Source organism: Sander lucioperca, chromosome 20, assembly GCF_008315115.2.
Source record: "Sander lucioperca isolate FBNREF2018 chromosome 20, SLUC_FBN_1.2, whole genome shotgun sequence".
In the NCBI taxonomy this organism is placed as follows: domain Eukaryota; kingdom Metazoa; phylum Chordata; class Actinopteri; order Perciformes; family Percidae; genus Sander; species Sander lucioperca.
In genome coordinates, this window is record NC_050192.1 from 28,958,107 (window position 1) to 28,981,399 (window position 23,293).

General features: G+C 41.9%; 1 protein-coding gene across 2 annotated transcripts in view; it reads left to right on the forward strand.

Moving 5' to 3' along the window:
- tmtc1 (transmembrane O-mannosyltransferase targeting cadherins 1) overlaps positions 1-19,599 on the forward strand; it is a 177,747-nt gene extending 158,148 nt beyond the window's left edge. Inside the window, exons 15-19 of one of the 2 annotated variants that reach the window (XM_031288168.2) lie at positions 889-1,033; positions 1,278-1,415; positions 4,155-4,277; positions 14,536-14,622; positions 18,825-19,599. In XM_031288168.2, the coding sequence (XP_031144028.1) occupies positions 889-1,033; positions 1,278-1,415; positions 4,155-4,277; positions 14,536-14,622; positions 18,825-18,950 (619 nt within the window). In that variant the 3' untranslated portion in view covers positions 18,951-19,599. The remainder of the gene's footprint in view (positions 1-888; positions 1,034-1,277; positions 1,416-4,154; positions 4,278-14,535; positions 14,623-18,824) is intronic. The other variant, XM_031288169.2, reaches the window with a different exon arrangement.
- The last annotated feature ends 3,694 nt before the right edge of the window (positions 19,600-23,293 follow it).

The window sequence follows — 23,293 nt, forward strand, 5'->3', positions numbered from 1 at the left end:
GACATCACTGCTGCCACATCCATTTTTCTTGGTCTATGATCTGACCAAATTTTTTAAATATAAATATATGATGATATCTATTAAAGGTGCCCTGCCACACCTATTTCATTACTTTGTGGTGATGTCTGAAGTTCTACCATGGACTCTGTAACATTTTTTGTGGAAAAAATGCCTTGGTTACCTTGTTTCAAGCCGGTCTAGCGTGGTATAGAAAGCCTGCAGGAAGACTCAGTTCGATTTGTGCCAGTTCTCATTAATATTCAACAAGCTAAGCTGCTTGACTCTGATTGGCTAACAGCTAGCCAATGAGAGCCTGGCTATCAGCATCCTTTACCCAACGCAACTGGGTGAGCTCATGAATAGTAATGAGTTCAGGCAACACCACGACAGACTGACCAGCTTTTGTAATTGGCCTGATTTCTCCTCTTATTTCTTGTCAGTGGCTAGAGCTGACAGAGGAGGTAGCAGTTCATTTTCACGTTCACCACATAACACAATGGACCTAACATATTTAAAAAAATAAGTAAAAACGGTTTTGTGTGGCAGGGCTCCTTTAATAAATATATGTAAATCAAAACAACCAGAAGCATTGTAGTGTGATGATATATTACAGTGAGGATAACGTGTATCTTTGGGAATTCTCCGTAATAAGAAAGGCCTGATGTGCTACATTTTCCACTGTGAGCCAACAGGTCAGGAGGTCAGAAGGCCACTGGACTGCTTACAGCAAGGTGCAACAAGAACAGGGTTTATGGGAAATACAGTCTACTAATCACATCATACACATTTTGATGTTTTATCACTGTACATGGCAGCTAAAACGCTTGTTTTAAAGAGAACAACAATTGTTGAAAGCCATCCTTTGTGATCTTTGACCTTTTCCTGCAGGGCGCTGCAGGTGACGAGGAAGGTGGACATCCTGACTCCGCTCGGAGCTCTGTACTACAACACGGGCCGGTACGAGGAGGCCCTGCAGGTGTACAAAGAGGCTGCTGCCCTGCAGCCAGACAGCACCGACATCTGGCTGGCTCTGGTGAACAGACACACGCGCGCACACACACACACACACACACACACACACACACACACTCATTGAATCATGGATTGCCAGGACATCTGTGTGCGTATGTGTGTGGTTTGGGAAAGCTGCCACTTTCTTTATTATATTCACCAAAACAACATCTGTCTGTTTCTCACACACACCACACACCACTCACACACACACACACACACACACACACACACACACAAATTCACACATGCTATTTCTGTCCCAGGCTCAGGTGTTAGCCATGGCTGGTCGTACCAAAGAGGCAGAGAAGATGACCCTGGACATCATATCCAGAGAAGGCAGCTGTATTGAATGTTACCGCCTCCTGTCTGCCATCTACAGCAAGCATGGCAACTACACAGAGGTGTGTGTCTGTGTGTCTGTGTGTGTGTGTGTGTGTGTGTGTGTGTGTGTGTGTGTGTGTGTGTGTGTGTGTGTGCGTGTGTGCGTGTGTGTGTGCGTGCGTGCGTGCGTGCGTGCGTGCGTGCGTGCGTGTGTGTGTGTGTCTCATGGCCTTGCTGTCTGGTGCTCAGAGGTAAGATAACACACCGTTAGGGATGATAAACTCTCAGCAGGAGATGCTTTCCGCTCCAACAGTTACCGTGGAAACTAATCACCTCTGCTGCACATCAGACCAGCAGCCCCTTTTCCTCCCACTCTGTTCTATCACCATCATCAGCACACAGTGCTTGTCTGTCTGACACTTTCACTGTCTCACAGTAAATATGAATTCTGTGTTTTTAAGTATGTTGAGTGTTCACACTAGAAGTCTATAGCATGATCAAATGCAAACACACATACTAATACCAATGCCAGTGTGGTATTGGTGGACATTATTGTCACATTTCTCCCATAATGCTTTTATCGCAGAAAGGGAGGAGCTACTTACAACTGGAAAAAACGTGAAGAAATTGCACCCAAAAATGCAACATTTTAGGTTCAACTAAAACTGATATTAATACAGTATATAAGTGTACAAATGTGAGTCCAAGATACAACAAGAGCAATACAAACAAGAACAGTTTGTTTCCAACAATGGCATTGTATAACCAAACTGCCGATCAATCAGGACTGAAACGTGTGTCACTGAGACAATCTAAGGATGTATTTTCTTGTTTTTGAGCTTAGCCACTGTTATTTAAATAATTATTAGTGCACGCCCTCGTACTGTATGTGACACATGCAGATGCAATGCTACACAGAGCCGTGTGTGTATATGTGTGCGTTCACTTGGATCCGATCACAAGAAGTGTAATGTCATTACCATGACCAGTGGGTGGAAGAAGTATTCAGGTGCATGTAGAAATACAATACTTTAGAAATACTCTGTTACAAGTAAGTATTCAAAAGTAATACTGTAGTACTGTAATTATAAAAATAGCCCTGTCAGTGTAACTGTTTATTGTACTGTTTGAGGTACTTTATATACATCTGGATTGATGTATCTATAACAATACATTATATTTTACAAAGTGATCATGTGTTTCTTATGTTAAAGGGTCATTTCGGGTTTTTTCAACCTGGACCCTATTTTCCCATTCATTGGTTTCTGATGTGAACAAAAATCTTTCAAATTGGCTGCGAGACATGTACCCAACCCTGTACGTAAATTTAACTGTAGAGCATCGGCGTCTCCAGGTCATTTTTCCAGGGCTTCAGCCCCGAATGCTTTGACGTTAGCCCCGAATGTAATTTTAAATGTAGCACACAAAGTTTAGGAGCGCAACATTACTTGTTTGAAGTTCATATAACGTGACATTTACAGTCTAGGTTTCAGGCCTTAAACACACAGAGCTCTGAAGTAGACCTGTGTGTCGCTTTGTGTCCGCTCTCTCTGTAAAAATAGAGCAGCTTCAGGTAATCATAATTGACGCGCTCTGCTGTAGACATGCTGCGGCAGATGTGTTGCGTTTGTGCGCCGTGTATTTGTGCCGTAGTTTCAGTTTTCCACCTCCGATGTGAAGCTGTGTTCAGCTGCTTCCCTAACCTTTGTCTCATTCAGAGACCAGAGACCCAAACGGGGCTCTGTGTCTGTCAGAAGGTCTGAGATCTACCGTATCAGCAGAGCAATCACGTAATGCACAGCAGACAATGGTGCATGTATCATTCACATGAATAAGTGCCACATGCACATTTAAAGAGGTTACTTCATCAACAATAGACACAAACGAGGAGAGAGGAGTAGATTATGCATATACGTGTGTTGACATTGGCATTACATTCAGTTTGTTTCAGTGGGTCTGGCCCCGATCATCCTCAAGTCCTAGAAACGCCCCTGCTGTAAAGACTACTACACTTAACTGTCATGTTACCAGTCGTCACATGACCAGCCAGCAGTCACCGTAATTTGGTAGAATATCTACGAATTGTAATGCATAGGTTTTCATACAATATCATATGAACCCGTTCATTACAATGTGTTGCACTCAGATATGAGATATCGGTTTCATCTCACTCATGGCAATATAATCAAACTTTCCAAAACTATTCCTGCAACTCACTTGCTCTGTTCAATCTTCTCCTTTGTAATAGTTGTACTTGAACTTGTATTCACCTGGAAACAGACACCATTTGTACATTCAGTGTACACAATGTGTCATGTTTGAAATGTTCTCCCCCCAGGAGAGTACCTGCAGCCAAGAGCAGAATTGAAACATGGAGTCTGCTAGAGTCCCACCAAATAAAAAGCACAAATCAAATCCTTTAATTCTCTCTCTCTTCTCACTGTCAGTGAGAGGCGGTGATAAAGCTGACGCTGCGCTCTCTCAGAGAGACAGGAAAAAATGATCATACTCTTCATCTTCTCCCCTTTCTGTCTGGCTAGCTCTGCTGTAAATCAGTTTAGACTTCTTCTTCTCTGTGTCATCTGCCTCTACTTCTCTTCCCTCCATCCCTGCCTCCTTCAGAGGCCTTAATGGTTCAAAGTAGCTTTTTGTAGGGCCTGCTGTGATTACTGCTCGAAACCTGCAGCGACTCTCGACAATCACACCAAGAAGTACGCTCAAACGGCAAGACGCTCAACTCTAAGAGAGGGGGAATTTTTTGTGGGTATGTTAATTAATGCGTGTGTTTGTTTGTATTTGACTGTGTGTGTTGGTGCCAGGCGCTGGATGCTCTGGACAGAGCCCTGCAGCAGAGTCCCAGTGATCTGACAGTGAGAGCAGAGCTGTACTTCTCCAAAGGAAACCAGCTCAGAGAGATGAACCAGCTGGACCGAGCCTTCGAGGTACTGCTCTCTCTTCTTCCTCCTCTTCTTCTTCTTCTCCCTTTCTCTCTCAATTTAATTCAAGGGGCTTTATTGGCATACAAGTTTCAATAGTTTTAATTTTGTCAAAAAATCAAAATACAATTTCAGTCAGACAACTCACGTTAGAAATGTTTATAATACTGGCAGAACATAGTGTTTGGCGGCCAGACTCCGACCTCATCACTCCCTGCCGATATGTTTACATCAGATACGGGTGGGTGAAGGATGTGTGTGTGCAGCAGTGCAGCTTGAGTTGACTGCCTGAACTAGCCCGCAGGTGGCGCACCATTTGTCCAAATATTCGGACAGAACACAATAAACAATAAAATGACAATTAATACTACAATAAGAACATTAAGATATATTTTAATGCATTATCTATACAGTATATTGTGTGTGTGTGTGTGTGTGTGTGTGCGCGTGCAGCCAGGTCTCCATCCCAATGTAGCACTTTTTTTATATCCACTTCTGAATGCAATTATCAGATGGTTGGTTCATGGAGATAAACATCTGCGCTACGACGAGATGACGAGAGCACCAGTCAAACCTCAAATGGTGAAAAACAATATATTGAAAATATTTGAGGAATAATTTGAGGAACATTACAGTCTACTAATTGCATCCTTGCAAATCCATTAATTGTAACAACAGAACTGCCCTTTGAAGGGTAACTACCGTTTTTTTTTTTTTTTAAACCTTGATTCATTCGTCCAGTATTAAGAAAGATGGCTGCAGTCGGCAGCGGCAAAACAGTGTTTGACAACATTATGGAAAGGATCCCTTCAGAGATAGACCTTTAAAACCTCTTTGAGACCTTTCTGTTTAACCAGAAACAGCTCTGAGGTCACTAGCGCTAAATTTCAATTCAATTCAATTTTATTTATAGTATCAAATCATAACAAGAGTTATCTCGAGACACTTTACAGATAGGTAGGTCTAGACCACACTCTATAATTTACAAAGACCCAACAATTCCAGTAATTCCCCCAAGAGCAAGCATTTAGTTCAACAGTGTCGAGAAAACTTCCTTTTAGGGAGAAACCTCAGACAGACCCAGGCTCTTGGTAGGTGGTGTGTGACAGTGCCGGTTGGGGATGTGATGAACAGTAGCAATAATAGTCACAATAAAGATAATGGAACTATGACTAAAAATGGTAGTTGTAGTAGTTCATGGCATAGCAGGGCACTGCAGGGCGTTACAGGGTGTAGCAGGGTGTAACAGGGCATAGCAGGGCATAGCAGGGCACTGCACACCGTAGCAGGGCGTAGCAGGGCATAGCAGGGCGCGGAGCAAGACCACGGCGGCAGCTGCAACCATGATTTAGGTGCCACTCTAATCCAAGGAAAACTGCAGGGCGAGAAAACACAAGGACTCCGGGGAATAAGTTTCCCAGAGCTAGGTTAGTAACAAGCATTTCTGGGACATGGATGGACACAGATGGAAAGAGAGAGGAGAGAGAAGCTCAGTGTGTCAAAGGAAGTCCCCCAGCAGTCTAAAACTATAACAGCATAATTAAGAGCTGTTGCAAGGCAAACCTGAGCCAGTTCTATAAGGGTTGGTAGATGACTCTGACGACTATGAAGAGAAGCAGAGAAGAGAAGGGGTGCTGTGTCTTTAGCTATACACCCTCCCCCGTCGGTCTGGCTTAACGCTGCAACTCCTCACTCCCTAACTATAAGCTTATCGAAGAGGAGAGTTTTAAGTTTACTCTTAAATGTGGTGATGGTGTCTGCCTCCCGAACCCAGACTGGAAGCTGGTTCCACAGGAGAGGAGCCCGATAGCTGAAGGCTCTGGCTCCCATTCTACTTTTAGAGACTCTAGGAACCACAAGTAACTCTGCATTCTTGGAGTGCAGTGCTCTAGTGGGACAATAAGGTATTATAAGCTCTTCAAGATATGATGGTGCTTGACCATTGAGAGCTTTGTAGGTCAGGAGAAGGATTTTAAATTCAATCCTGGATTTTACAGGAAGCCGATGCAGAGAAGCTAATACATGAGAAATATGATCTCTTTTCTTAGTTCTTTTTTTTTTCTTTTCAAGAATGTTTTTATTGAGCCACAGATTATTTTACAGACAGTAAATTAGTCAAGTCAGCGCTCACTATTTTAGAATGGTAAAAGTAAAGTTACAACTATTAATCTGTATACATAAAATATTCAGTACAGAATAACAGAATTAAAGCACACAGTGCGAAACCAAAGAATAAATAATAAAGAAATGAGGATAAAGAAAAGAAAAAAAAAGGTAAGCATGCATACAAGAGTCTCATTCCCCCATATCCTACCCATTCCTCAACTACTTCTACTCATCTAACCCGCTCAAGAGATATAGTAACACAGTGTGTATATGTATTCTATAACTTTCATTGTGACAGGTAAGAAACCATGGGCCGCCAAGTTTGAATGTAATGTGTTAAATTGTCTTTCATTACATATCTTATGCTTTCCAGATGTAATGTACCGGTCAGGTCTTGGAGCCACATCTTGTATGTAGGAACCATTGTCCCTTTCCATAACATCAAAATCTATTTGTTTGCTGTGATGAGACAATAGGAAAGGAATTGTTGTTGGAACTTGGTAAGTTTTCTTAACGTTTCAGATGTTCCAAGGACAATCAGTAAAAGCTCTGGTTCTAATGAAGTATTGATAATTTCTGAGAAGGTTTTAAAGATATGAGTCCAGAAGGGAGTTATTTTGAGACATGATACAAAACTGTGAAAGATCGTTGCTTCTGAGGTCTGACATTTATCACACATGGGCGATACATTTTGATAGATACTGTGTATTTTCACCTTAGAAAAGTGAAGCCTGTGCAATATCTTAAACTGTATAAGGCAGTGTCTGGCATTATTTGAACATTTATGTATATGTTTAAGACTCTCTTCCCAAATATTGTCTGGTATTTGAATACCCATTTCATTTTCTCATTTAAGTTTAAAACTTTCAGAAGATGGAAGGGTTATCGATAGCAAAGAGTTATATATACAGGAGATAAAATTATTGTTAAATGGCGACGAAGACAGACACCTGGGTTGAAAGCTCCTGGGTCTCAAATCCCAGAAGATATTTCCATACATAGTCTTTGATCTGTAAATATCTGAAAACATTGTTGTTTGGGGGGGTTAAACTTACGTTGTAATTATGCAAAAGTGGCAAATGCATCCTTAATGTATAAATCGTGGATAGTATGAACTCCCAGATTGCTCCAGGTGGAGAAGGTTTTGTCTAGACTGGACGGGATAAATGTGGGGTTTTTCTCAATCGGCAAGGCAAGTGATAGAGGTTTAAGACCAAAATGAGATTTAATTTGTTTCCATGTACGTATTAAGTCAAATATGACAGGGTTGTGATTGTACATCGATTTAGGGATTGGAGTGGGGGCTAGGAGTATGGCACCTATAGAGTAGGGATGTAGGCAATCTTCCTGTTGAAGCTTTAACCAGTTGGGTGGAGAGATTGAGGTATCTTCTTTTCTTAGTTCTTGTCAGAACACGCGCTGCAGCATTCTGGATCAGCTGGAGAGTCTTAAGGGACTTATTTGAGCAACCTGATAGTAAGGAATTACAGTAGTCCAGCTTGGAAGTAACAAATACATGGACTAGTTTTTCTGCATTGTTTTGAGACAGGATGTGCCTAATTTTGGCAACATTACGAAGATGAAAAAAGGCTGTTCTTGAGGTTTATTTTAAGTGGGCGTTAAAGGCTATATCCTGATCAACAATAACTCCTAGATTTTTGACAGTAGTGCTGGAGACCAGGGCAATGCCATCCAGAGCCTAGAGCCAACATATTTTCACATGTAAATCTGTAAACTATGTGTATTTCAACCAAAACTATAGTTGTGATGGTTGGAAAAGTGGAAAGACAACCCAAAACATCTTTTCATAGTTTTATTTAGTTTCTGTCGACTTTGAATGAAGTGTGTTTTGCGATGCTAAAATTACAGTTTATTTATATGGAGTCTGGTGGCTTTAGAGAACGCAATTTCGCGGATGTTTTTATGTTTAAAAAAAGGATCTTACTGGTTGTTGTTTTTTTAAGATTATTTTCAGGCATTTCAGGCCTTTATTTTTATAGGACAGATTGAGAAATGAAAGTGGAGAAGAGGAGTCGAGGAGTAAACCTCTATATATGGGCACCTGCTCTACCAGGTGAGCTACCCACCATCACAAGCATGATCACAGAAAGCTTGTATCATGTAGATGCAAGACAGAATTGTTGTCATTACTTAGAATTCCTCATGTGGGCGACAAACAATACGCACTATAGAGCTGGTAAGTCCCGCCCCTTCCGCTAATCGCCCTGGACCTCAAAGTGGAAAAACCGTCAATGCAAGTGAATGGGAGAAAATAATTATTTTCTGTACCCGTTTGAATTTTGCCATGAATGTGAACATATGTTGTGTGTGAATTTTTTATATAATTTTTCGTGTAAAGAATGCTTCAATTTAGCGGGTAGAATTTTGATACGGTTAGACTTTGTGTGAGAGCACTTTGTGGACTACAGCTCTTCGCTGCTTTCGACGCGTTTTATATACGTCACCACCACTAGCACATGGATCCCGCTAAACATGGCTGTGTCTATGGTGCACTTCACCGCATTCTTTCAGGGAGAGGACAAACTAATTGAGCGTGGTGAAAACCACTTCAGGTCTGGGCATGTGGAGGGGTTTAAGTTCGCAAGTGGGGAGATGGTCGGCGTTGTCCACGCCAGTCGAAGAGAAAAGCGTTATAATGTTTCGGTGAGTCTAATAGCTAACTAGCACGTTAGCAAAATGCTAGTAGCAGTTACTGTAGCAAAAGCAAAGCTTGTTTGAATGGTGACATTTGGGTACAAAACACACAGGCATCTCGATCTGTCTTCATAGATTATCGCACCGTGATTTATGGAGGGAAAATGCGTTATGGGGTGACGTCACATATGCGACATGTAGTCTTTCTAGTTTTGTCTTTTCCACAACGGCTAGCCGAAGAATCATGCAATATACTGTCAAACTCGTTACATGAAAAATTATATAAAAAATTCACAGACAACATATGTTCACATTCATGGCACAATTCAAACGGGACCAGAAAATAATTATTTTCTCCCATTCACTTGCATTGACGGTTTTTCAACTTTGAGGTCCAGCGGGGTTTTACGGAAGGGGCGGGACTTACCAGCTCTATAGCTTTTAAGCATAGCCTTGTAAATGCTACATTGCTTAAGGAAATAATGGGAGTAACAGGCAAACCTTTTTTTCGATGTGAAGAGTCGTTCATGTGAATTTCAAAAAAGTAACTGATAAATGTTTATAGAAACTTTAGAGTGCATTTTGAACTGTGTGTAAATGAAACTGAAAATATAAATTGACTGAGAAGAATGAAAAGAAAAAAAAAGGCTGCTAACACAGGTCTAACAACGTAACAACCATATAGCAGATCCAGATCATTACCGTGACCATTAGGCAGGAATGCCTCGGCCTGCCGTGTAGTGAGTGTGGTGGTGTGAGTGTGAGGGAATATGCCAACATATGCCGACTGAAATGAGCGTGCCTGCAGTTCTGTCACAGCTACCGAGGATTTTTCGCCGTTGATCCATCCTGCAATCCTCAACTTTTTTTTCCGGTGCGTTAAAGTCAATCGCCGAATGGACCCAATAAACAGCTGTCCACAGAGTAAGTGATTATTGTAAACATGATGCATGGTTATTTTATGGGATAGATCGACCCTTATTAGACCTGTACTCACACAGAGTTGCTGTGTGATATATCTGCACCCGAGTAGCAGTGCTTCGGCTGTAGCCTACTTCCACCCAATATAGTCCCAAGTCAATATCTGTCTAGGAAATCATCTTGTCTTAATCTGCATTGCTATTTGTACTCGTGAATACGCAGGCCACAATAAGTAATTAGGTTTTGTTTTTGTTGTTGTTGGGTCACTTTTACTCGCGACATGCTAACCGGCAACATAGGATTCCATTCACTACGCTAAGCTAAGCTAGCGCCGGCGCTGCCAGACTAAGGCGATGCATGCACTGAAACAAAAATGTGTTTGCCCACCTATATAAATATAGAGGAGACGGTGAATAACCCTATTTCAACAAACTGTGGCGTATTCCTTTAAGAGGAGAGAAAGCAAACGAACCAAAGAGAGGTGACTGAGCACTTTGTGGCAAACACTGATGTAGTGGAAACAAGATAGCAAGAGCCAAGGAGGCCATCTCAGGTCACTTTAAAGAGAGCAGGGTTTGTGCAGGGGAAACTGCTTCATTAGTTGATACAGATAATGGTGTGATGTGTTATTCCTCTTGCATTATCACAGTCTCTGAAGGAGCAAAACAAACACAAGGCAAGCAGCCTGAGAAACTGTTTGAAGTGCAGTTTAAAACTGGTTATTTTAGGTCTTGTCTGTCTGGTTTTTGTCTCAAGTGTGTCAGAGCAGAAAGTCTGGCTTCGGATTCAAACATTCACAGCCCTGCCCTAATCCCTGCAGACAAGAAGCATAAATAAAGGAGGTGCAAATAGTGAGGGTTTTATATACTGCAAAATGTTTCCATTGCTTTATTTTGATAAAATTTTAGGTTGTTTCTTAGTCATATTATGGCCTTGAAAATAGAAATTCAGCATTCAGGCTCGATTTAAAGAGGTGTGATGAAAGGACGAAAAGCAGAAATCAAAGAAAACTAGAGACCAACTTGTGATGTGATCACACCAGGGGTGTTAAATGGGAGGAGCCAGTGGGCCCTTCCCTATTTCCTACCCTCCTACTTCTGCCGCCCTTGCTCATCCATCTTCAAATTCAGCCTTAATTTGATGTCAACTGTACAGAAATATTAACACCTGGCAAAGCCAAACCTGTTTCTATGATCGTTCCTGCTACACTAGGTGTCTCCAGGACCACAGTCACATGCTACATGCTAACAGCAGTAAAATGTAATCTGGCTGCCAGTGTTGTTAATTTCTCCCCAATTCTGGGTCACATTACTCCTGAAACATTACCAGTTATGTAGTATTTTGGTTAAAAAGCCTTTACCTGTGATTAAAGACTGTAGAAAGTGCTGCTATATTCTATTAGTGTTCAATGCTAACTATTTTAGCTATACGCTAACGGCAATAATATATAATCTTCGCTGCCAATTTGTTAAATTCTCCCCAATTACTGCTGAAACATGTCCGACTGTGTAGTGTTTGGTTCAGAAGCCTTAATCTGTGATTTTTGACGGTAGAAAGTGCTGCTTCGTTCCACTACAAACAATGTAATGTTAGCACACTGCTAAATATTAGGTAGCTGCATGCTAATGCGAGATGGCTATAATCTTAGCAGCCAATCCTGGTCATTTCTCCCCAACATTACTGCTGGGACATGTCCGGTTGTGTAGTATTTGGTATAAAAGCCTTTATTGGTGATTTTTCATGGTACAAAGTCCTGCTATATACTCCGTTGCAGTAGCTCCAGCTGATACTAGTGAAACCAAGGGGGTAAGCTTCTCCTCGGACTGCGAACCTCCTATGGCGCCATTTTGATGCTAATAAGCCATCACCTCCCGTTAGCATTCCATTAACTGCCATTCATTTTGGCGTCACTTTGACAGCGAATAACTTTACATCTGAAGCGTTTAAAGACTCTATTTGTCCATTGTTTATTTCTAAAGAAACACGACAACCTATAGTCCAACATGCGTAACTTTTTATAATAATTCGTTGACACACCCCCAACCATTCTGTTGACCCCCTAACATTAAGGAGGAACATATTTTAAAATAAATCGGGAAATCTCTGTGTCCCCACACATGCACAGTACAGCAGCTGGGGCGAGGAATTGCTACATCGCTACAAGGCTCATTGATGAAACTGATCGTCCGTCTAAAACTGATTGCTGCCTACATGCACATGCACATGATGAAATAGGGAACACAAACACATGTTAGATCAACGCCCAGGCTCTTGGCCTCTGCAGCATGTTGTTTTGTTGCCGGCGGCACGCGCTGCAGCAATCATTTCAGCATCTCCACAAGCCGCGGGGGAATGTGTCAAGCCAGGTAGGTAATCACTTACAGGAAGGCCACAGCGCCGCCGGATACTTTACAATATAAAACAAATTTCAAAATAAAACACCCAGGTTTATGGTGATTTTTTTCAAACCAAATGTTACATCAAACATTCAACTAAATTTTGGACACTTGATTAATCGCAGTCTTCACGATTAGCTAATCGCATTCCTTCAAATCTCGATATCGATTTGAAAACGATTGATCAGCCCTACTCTCGCCGTGAGATAGCTGCTGGTTAGTTACAGTAATACGCAGGAACACCACAAGCGAGAGGAAGCGTTGGTTAATATGTGTATTGATACTGGGATGTCTACACAACTGTGTGACACGATTGACTTCAAAAAGTTCGGCACTTTACTCGAACCAAAGTTCAAAACACATGTCATGTGTGGCTCACGAATGGGTTGAATACATGCTGTTCATGTATGTCTTCCTTAGTCTATTGCTATATGCTGTAAGTTTTTTCCTGGCACACGTCACTTACACATTTTGCACTTACGGCGGTGGCTTGTGTAAGCTCTTTACATATTTATGACCATATGTACATTATATGTACTGGTCTTGAATACATTGTGAATATGTATTTCTAAAATTGTATGATGTTTTTGTTGAGTTTTTAATACTTTTTCTGACCTTTTTGAATCTTACCCCTGACAAATAACCCATATGACAAAAAAGACTAAAACTAACACTAAAACTAATAAAAATTAAACTAAAACTAAGCAACAATCAGAGTTTTGTTGCTTAGTTTTAGTTTAATTTTTATTAGTTTTAGTGTTAGTTTTAGTCTTTGTGCATATGCACCAAACAAGAGTTCGGAGTATTCGGCCTTCTTGGAGACCTTGAGTGGAGTCCTGTATGGGGCTCCAGTGGGGGACTCCATAGTTCTGCTGGGGGACTTCAAAGCGCACGTGGGCAATGATGGAGACACATGGAGAGGCGTGATTGGAAGGAACGGCCTCCCTGATCTAAACCAGAGTGGTTGTTTTTTGTTGGACTTCTGTGCTAGTCATGGATTGTCTATAACGAACACCATGTTCGAACATAGGGATGCTCATAAGTGTACTTGGTACCAGAGCACCCTAGGCCAAAGGTCAATGATAGATTTTATAATCGTTTCATCTGATCTGAGGCCGTATGTTTTGGACACTCGGGTGAAGAGAGGGGCAGAGCTGTCAACTGATCACCATCTGGTGGTGAGTTGGGTCAGGCGGTGGGGGAAGACTCTGGACAGACCTGGTAAGCCCAAACGGGTAGTGCAGGTAAATTGGGAACGTCTGGAGGAGGACCCTGTCCGACAGACTTTCAACTCACACCTCCGGCAGAGCTTTTCATGCATCCCTGTGGAGGCTGGGGGCATTGAACCCGAGTGGACAATGTTCAAAGTTTCCATTGCTGAAGCTGCGGTGAGGAGCTGTGGTCTTAGGGTCTTAGGTGCCTCAAGGGGCAGTAACCCACGAACACTGTGGTGGACACCGGTGGTCAGGGAAGCCGTCCGACTGAAGAAGGATTCTTTCCGGGATATGTTATCCCAGAGGACTCCGGAGGCAGTTGCAAGTATGCACATGTAGAGCTCGGAGTAGAGCCGCTGCTCCTTCGCGTCGAAAGGAGCCAGTTGAGGTGGTTCGAGCATCTGGTAAGGATGCCCCCTGGGCGCCTCCCTAGGGAGGTGTTCCAGGCACGTCCAGCTGGGAGGAGGCCTCAGGGAAGACCCAGGACTAGGTGGAGGGATTATATCTCCAACCTGGCCTGGGAACGCCTCGGGATCCCCCAGTCGGAGCTGGTTAATGTGGCTCGGGAAAGGGAAGTTTGGGGTCCCCTGCTGGAGCTGCTACCCCCGTGACCCGAGACCGGATAAGCGGACGAAGATGGATGGATGGATAAAACTAAGCATTTTAAAAAAATATATAAAAACTAAACTAGCAAACCCACTTTAAAAACTAATTAAAACAAAACTGAATTTGAAAACAAAAGTCAAAACGAAATAAAAACTAATGATAAATGCAAAACTATAATAACCTTGTTCTCATCTTACCTTCTCATTTGGAATCCGACCACATGTGAGAGATTTGAATTTCAGTCCTGAACTGGGCCTAGCTCTCTCTTCAGACACTTCCAACCTGTTGCTGTTCCTTGAGTGGAAGGATGTGACCGTCTCATCCAATATGACACTGACCAGTCTCTTTTTGTTCTCTCCCCGCTAGAGCTACAAGCTGGCTGTCGAACTCAAACCTGACCAATCCCAGGCCTGGATGAACATGGGAGGGATTCAGCACATTAAGGTAGCAAACGTCAATTAATTTCTTTTCTTTTTTATTTACATTTTAATTACAAAGAAGAAAACACACAACACAAGGACATGTCAGCACATGTGCTACGTCAAAGGTTGCAGAATAAAATATATAAAAATAATTACTTAAACTAGTCGTTCCACTTCTGGGATTGTTCCAGTGCGGCCGGAAATTCCGCCAAATGTCCCTCATTTCGGCCGGATGTCCGTCCCCTTCCTCTTCCTTTGTGTTGGCATTCTAACCTCTGGTGGATTTGTGAGGACTATGGTTAACTGCTCCTCAGATCTCTGCAGGGTAAATCCAGACAGCTAGCTAGACTATCTGTCCAATCTGAGTTTTCTGTTGCACGACTTAAACAACTATAGAACGTACACATGTTCCACCAAAACAAGTTCCTTCCCGAGGCTATTTTGCAGAGGCACCGTTGCTCCGTCCGGCAATTGACGATTGTGATTGGTTTAAAGAAATGCCAATAAACCAGAGAACGTTTTTCTTCCATCCTGGAATGCTGTGAGGACAAGCCAGACCCTCCTCCGAAGCGCTGTGGAGGAAGGTCTGGAAATGCGAGACTTAATAAAATGACTCATGTGCATATGATCTTTGCCAGGCTTTGGTATTGTTGAGGTTACAGCTGTTTGAATGCTGACAGGCATTGCTTGAGACATTATAATATAATTATATAACATTGTAAGAAAAGGAGTTAAAACATCCTGAAAACACATTATAGAACTCCATACTCCGATCCATCTTCTCCAGGGGCCTCATGTATAAACGTTGCGTACGCACGAAAAGCTTGCGTACGCTGGTTTTCACGGACACTTTGTGATGTATAAAAAATTAACTTGACGTAAGAATGTGTGGGCCGTCACGCAAACTGTTGAGCAGTCGTGAGAATGTGCGGGCCTTCCGCAAAGTCTTGTCTGGCTCTGTAACGTGGCGAATTATAAGTGAAAAGTGCCGAAACTCACCAATGTTACAAAATAAAGTTTCCACTTCACTTACTGGCATACGTCTGTGACGCTGTCTATGAAAAAACATAATTATATGCACTCCATAAAAGTTTGATCATTTATGTGGATGATGTTTCACATCTTTCACACTATTAACTGTTTAATTCGCAGGCTACTTAACCTCTGTTAAATTTGAGGCCGGGAAATGAATTGTGAATTCAGAACATTTTTGTTCTCGCCTCCACCTCCGCGATCAGCACCTCAACCTCAGTCGGTGAAGTTGGTTTTTTTTCTTCGTTTTGCAGCAGGATAACCCGTTGTGATTGCACAAAGAATGACGTCGGGGGCGCATTTATAATAATTTCCATATCCAATTATGGGAGGAGGCAAGGCAGGGTCGGTCACTCGTTCATGTGCGCTCAATTTCACGTTGCTTGTGATGTATAAAGGAAAGGTGTGCAGGTTTTATACATGTGAATATTTCTGTGCGTAGGTACTTTTCAAGTTTTGGCCGTACACCATCTTCTGGTATGAAAGCTGCGCAGTCTTTTATACATGAGGCCCCAGGTGTCTTACACCTTATAGCGGTTTTTACCTCTGTATCTGTAATATATTCCTCCAGTTTATTTTTGTCTGCATCTTCAACCGAGCGTAAGCATATACCACCAAAAAAGTTGTGCGCTTCATTAAAATTAAAATGACTCTATGATTCATGTAATTTCTTATGTAAGTAAGTTTTAAAACATTCATTATTTGTTTTTGATCTTGTATGGTTGTCCATTACAATGACTATGTTTACATGCACATAATATTCTGGTTTTTGTCCTTATTCCAAAAAAGACAATATTCCTCTAAGCTGGTAACATGGCTAATGAAAGAGAATATTCCACTAATATTCCCATTTACATGTAGCCGTGCAAAAATACGATTTTGTCCCAGCGGTGGAGGACTAGTTGGACCGTGTGAACACAGCGTCCCTCTTTCATTCCTTCAACCACCTTCTTGAAAAGGTCGGGTAGCGATGTGTGCTCATATCCAAAAACCTGTTGATATCCAAGTCTTTGATAATGTTTAAAAGTAGCTGTGTTTCTTTTCTTTTGAGCATGCATCTCTACCGCAGCCGGACTCTCTGGCACTGTTGGCTGGTTGGTTTGTGTACAGTAACCATAGCAACACACAGAGCTGACTGGAAGCCGTAAACAGGCCATAAACTGTTGCAAACTGCAATAAAAACCCTAATTGAGACGCATATTACGAATGCGCTTTATGTCCAAAGAATGCTTCTAAAACCAGAATAATACCAAAATATGCCATGTCTTAATTGGAAAATGCTAAATTTGGAAAAAGGCCTTATTCTGAAAACGGAATTTGCTGTTTACATGACCTGTATCAAATTCAGAATATTGTCATATTTGGATTAATAGTGGAATATTACATATTTGGATTCTATTTGTTTTAGCCTCATTGCCAATTTATTTTCTTCTTTTAAGTATAAACAATGCAAATGTGGTTTCTTGATGCATTGTTCTTTGCAAATGTGCTCTGCAAAGTAACACAGAGTCCCTTAATATGTGATTATCTGGTTCCCTCACGTCTCTTTTCCAGCTTGTTAAGATCTTCTTTTACCAAGTTTTTACTCGTATTCTTCACCTTCTTTTAGCAGCTAGCTAACTAATTATCCATCCCCTACATGTGGCCTTAAATGTTTTCTGTGCTATATGTATTGATAATACTGACTCCATATTTAAAGTAAATTTTTCATCTCACAGGAGTGAGTTATTTAGTGTCAATTGTTTGTGAGTTACTTCAGAGATCGGGGAATGGGTTGATATAACTATATTATGGATTTTAGAATGTATCACATTTCCCACCATCTGGGTAGACAATAATAAAAAGTTAATCCTAGAATATGAATTATGACCTTCAGAGTAAAATGTATATTCATGCACATCCTCATGAATACATCTCCAAATGTTTGTTGTACATGTTGTCTGAAATTCCTCAAACACCAAGGCCAAGCACGGCATCAGTTGGTAAAGGCTGCTTGGACCGGTCAACACTGGGCCGAGCTGCTACAATTCTTTTATTACAAAGAAGTCCTGACACTATTATGTATCTTCCTTCTTTGTCAGAAATTACTTTTAGCGGTTTAATTGGGTAGTTTTTGCAATCAAAATCTCTTGAGGCACTATTATCGTAGCCAGAAAAAACCCTCTGTTTTCATTTGAAGGATTCATCTTCATTAAATGGCATTTTTGTATTATAGCAATACCACATGCCGATCATTTCAAATGTGAAAGTATTTTAAAATGTTTAACTTTGTTTGATATTTTATTGACATTTCATGATATAGTCTCAATAGGCAGTCCCATTTTTCACATAACTCATTTTACAAGTGATTCCTTTGCTCATTTTAAACAATTTACTCTGTTCCTCTGACATTACCATGACACAACATAAAAATAACGATAACAAATTCACCATAAGGGGATAAACAACACTTAATATAGGGACTCATTTCCCATCCCTTGTCCATAATCCGTGTAATCTCACTTTGCCAGACCATCCACACGCTGCGGAGGAGGGTCTGACTAGTCCACACAGCATTCCTGGATGGGAGAAAAATGTGCTCTGGTTTATTGTCATTTCTTTAAACCAATCACAATCGTCTTGGGCGGCGCTATATATAGGGATACTACAAAAATAGTTCATATGTATCGCCGTAAGGGAAAAGAAAAGATTAACACCAAGTTTCTATAGTAGATCAAATCATTTCACTGACTGTCGTCCATATTGTTATTAGCCAGAAATCAGATGGGACATGTTTTACCAGGTCTTCATGCACCTCTTCAAGAGTTTTATAGATTTTTCCCAAAGCACATATTTGCATGCCGGAGCATGGTCAGCTTTGTGCGTTGTCATGGTTGCTGTACACAAAGCAACCAGCCAACAGTTTGCAAGGCTGCTGACCTAATAAGAAGGAGAAACACAGCTACTTTTAAACATTATCAAAGACTTGGATATGAACAGGTTTTTGGATATGCACACACGTCGCTACGCTGACCTTTTCAAGAAGCTGGTTGAAGGAATGAAAGAGGGACGCTGTGTCAGCTTTGTCAGTCGTCTTTTTTCGTAATAAGAGCAAAAACCGGAATGTTATGTGCATGTAAACGTAGTCAGTGTTGCACACATATATTGTTTGTAATGTGTGTGTGTGTGTGTGTGTGTGTGTGTGTGTGTGTGTGTGTGTAGGGAGACTATGCAGCAGCCAGGATGTACTACCAGCGAGCCCTGCTTCTGAGCCCCAGCTCCAAACTTCTGAAGGAGAATCTGGCCAAGCTGGACCGGCTGGAGAGGAGACTGACAGGGGGAGCATAGACCACCACAGTTCCCCAGACATTGTACCATCCTGGGCACAGATCAGGGGAGCAGGGCACAGCCCTATCTCTCTGGAGCCCAAACACCAGCCACCAGGCTGCTGGATAAAACCGACCTGACCTGGTTACCAGGACGACCGGCCTGAGTGAGAGCAGAGGAGGAGGGTGAACTTGTCCGGTCTGCAACGTGTTCGCAGGTGGACCAAGTGTGCTCGAGTCAAAGAGACTAGTTGAGCCACAGTCCAGAAGCCTTTCCTGGGGTAAGGAAAGGAGAATGGCTGGTTGAAGACCACTGAGACCTCCACATGTTACCCTGTCTGCATCGGCTTTACATTCACATCTGCTTCAGACATTTGTGTTTGATTGATTTCTTTTTTTGTGAAGACATTATCTATATGGCACTTAATCATAGATTGTAATTCAGTCCTCTGTGAGAACTTTTCATGTATTTCCATTAGTGCAGTGAAAGTGTGTGGAAACTTATTATTATGAAGGGAACGAGCATGGAAACAGTGTGTGTAACAAAATTATCTCAGCTCAAAGGTAACTTTGTAACTTTCCGAACTTTCAACCGCATCTCAAAGACTTCTGCAGGGAGTGGAGTTTGCTCAGGTGTAGTCAGGTGACACCCGGTCACACACACAGAAACATTGGTCACATGATGAAGTGGTCAGTGTCATCGACCAAGAGTCAGTGGGCAGCTCCATTCACCGAAGAGATACAGTTGAAAGCTCTGAAAAGCTAGTAAGTGGACCATTGAATTTAAATGATTGTGTTACAAAATAAGGGAATAGCTTGACACAAGATTAACTCAGCTCTCTTTTGAAGTATATCAGCGTATAGAGTCTTACAAATGCAAACATCTGTAAAGATCTCAGATTAGTATATGAGAAATGTAATAAGATTCATAACATGTGCATTCAGATATCAACTATATTATGTTCATCTGACCTCCATTTCTAGAACTGGCTACAGTGTGAAGGCCTTTTCACACGGGGAGCGATTGTCGTGCCTCGTAATTCATTTGAAATGAGATGCGTGGGGGGGGGTGTGGACAATCTGACAGGTGACGCTCGCCCGCTGCAAGAGTTGAACTGTGTTGAACTTTTCCCTACGGGAGCGACGCGCAGCCCAAATCAATGAACGAGAGACTGATTCTTCTGTTTGTGAGTTCACTAAAATATAAAACTGTTTACAGTTAACAGTTATCAGGACATAGACAGCGGGGGTTTTGCTTGTCAGAGCATCGGAACAAGACTGGATTTATCAGGTAACGTTCGTAATTATGACTGCTAATTTAGCTAACTTTAGCTACCTACAATAACAGTCCGTGGTTAGGAAAGACTAGGATTGCCACTATTTGTTATAAATCAACCTGTGGTTAGGGATATATGATAACACAGTCAGCTAATCTCATTCAGTTGTACGACAGGGAAACACTAGTGCACAGAATCCCCATGGTCACACATTGATCACCGCCAGCGTTTACTCGCGGAGCGTTGTTCGCCTGTATGTTCACCTGAAGGTGTTGTCCATTGTCAGCGTCATTTCCCCGCTTCCCATTCATTTCTATGGGAGAAGACATGCAATGCATTCTGGTAGCGTCGCAGGGACTTTGGAGAAGCGGGGCGTTGAGTCGCCCGCTCCTCATTTGCATAAAGTTCAATCCAGCCAACTTTATGCAAATGAGGAGCAGCCGGCTCGGCTCAACGCCTCTCAAAAGCTCACGAAAATCTTTTAAACTGACTTTTGTCGATCTGAAATGAAGACAGATTCAGCAACTGCATGGCCTGTTTCTCGCTTAAAATGTTTTCAGAAACACGTTTCGGTGAACTATTTTCATAAAATACGAGATCATATTCCAAACGAGTCAACATTATGGTCGGTTTTAAAATTCGGGAGCAGCCAGCCCCACATGACGGGTTCGTCCAATCAGCTGCAGCCATCGCAGTTGTAGGAGGGTGTAGACTGTTTTCTTTGCTTGTCAGTGGTCAGTGAAGAGAAACTGGTGGCGAGCTCACTAGTGTGCAATGTTGGGTAGCGGGACGATCCCATCCGTGAAAACAATGCGTATATGGACACGTACTATGAGGAGCGCAGTGAGACCCTGCGGATCCACGCGACTATGCAGGCGAAGTGTCTCTCCCCGTGTGAAAAGCTCTTAAGACCTGATGTTGCGAGCCTTCTGCAAGTATAATAAGCTAGTGTGTCTACTCCTGTGTGAGGAGTTGAGCTTGTGGCTTCATGCATACCATAACCTCTGAAGATGGCTGTTTGGTTGCTTGTTGTGGTTTTGTTGACAGTGATGTTTATTGTGAATGAATTTTGTTGTGGAATGACAATGGAATGAAAATGAAGTGACTAGTGCAATGGCTTACTTGCACCAAGAAGAATAAAAGTATATGTTTTATTAAATGGTGTTTGGAGTTATTACTACTAGGGGTGTCTCGATTCTCCAAATCCACCATTCAATTCGATTGAAACCTTTTTTGTCAGCAGTGACGGCAACGCCACGATAAGAGTCAATAGATGGCAGAAGGGTACTTTAAAAACAACGGTTTGAGTTTTTCAAATTAACGAAGTGCAATTGAAAGCACCATAAGTTTACCAAGATCCACCTGAATGCACCATGAATTCCTGTCAAAGCCCACGTGTTTTTTCTTCGTTGTTTGTTTCCATAACTCACTCACGGGGAAGGCAAAATGTTGCCACATCGGTGACTTAAGGGAAGCAGAAGGATTTTCCAGTTCTGTTGTTTCTCTGTCATTTCCGAAACCTGCAGTGGCCATGATGTCTGGAAAGAGCAGCTGCAGGCTACCGGTAAGCTAAGGTTACGCTGTGTCTTTAGCTGCATGCTAACAGCTGATAAGCTTCGCTGTGTCTGTTGCTTCTTATCCTGCTTCAATAGCTTATTTCAATCAATTTTCTATTTAAAATCAAAATCCTGACACCCTTAATTACTATTAATATTACTGTTATGACCCTAGCTCAAGGGGAAAAAAACAGGAGGAAGGAATGAAGATGGATAAACAATTCTAAGTTTATTAAGTAAATAAAAAAAGAAAAAGTGCAAAGTGGTGTTGAGAGACTGCTGGCTGAGAGAGAGTACTGCAGGGTGAAGCAGGGGCTTTCAAACTCAGGTACTCAGAGCGGGGGCCATTTACAACAATTAGGGCTGGTATGCAGAGCTGCACCCCTGGTCCACCTGCAACCAAACAGAACAGACATAATCAAAGAAAACAATGTCCTTGGACAGAAAAAAATTGCAAATGTCTAGCAAAAACACTCCACTGGACTCAACGTTGTTCCTTGTGTAGCAGGTTTTCCTACATTTCACTTGAGTCAGCGTCAGTTGGAGCCGACCACAAGTTTGAAAAGTTAAAAAAATCTGGGGGTGTGGAGTTGGAAATAAGTGAACTTACCTCTTAGCCTCTGTAGCCCGCTGCTCATCTCTGCTGCAGGCGAGAGGCTCCAGGTTACATTAGTATGGAAGTAGATTTGTCTGAATATTATTTTTTTTGAACAATTCTTCAATTTGTAGATCTCAATTTTACGCTTGCGGATTTGCATTTTACACACAGTTTCGAGACAAACTTTCCGCAACTCTACAGTGTGAGCTGTTTTGTTTTTAAATAATAGGCGATAAATAACATGCATTCATTGTTAGAATGTTTAGAAAATGTAGATGTAAGTGTGTGCTAGATAATATACATAGAACAAATAAATACTAAAACTCTGTGTCACATTAACATATTCCAGTATTCATGCTAGGCTAAAGGCTAACCCCAGCAGACCAGCTCTCCCAAATGTTTTTACAGCAAATGTCCACTCCCTGGACAAGAAACTGGACTAGATTTTTACAAAATTACTTTCCTGTATGTACTGTAGATACTATAGATGGAAGACAATAAAGTATCTTATCTAAGAGTTTAGCATTTAGCTGTAGCCCTGCAGCCTTTGCCCACAAATAGCAGAACTTTCACCGAAGGGACATCCATGCACATCTCCATTTGGAGAACAGCCAATAGCCAATCACCTTTTTTCCCTCAACTTCTAACGGTTCACCTTTAAACGCAGGACTGCTAGAAAGAACGACAAGACCTGACATATATATGACTGCTTTTATCCTATAGACCAGCCAACGTCAACTGGCGGCCCGCGGGCCACATTCGGCCCGCCAAAGCGTTTAGTCTGGCCCGCAGAATAATCATGAATTCAGTTATTTAGCATTTCAAGCATTTACAGCAGGTAATATTAGACAGGTAGAGTACAAACCCAGCCCCTGTATGTGCATCTCTATTCACATGCCGGGATTCTGTACAGCGATCCCCGCGCTCCACACAC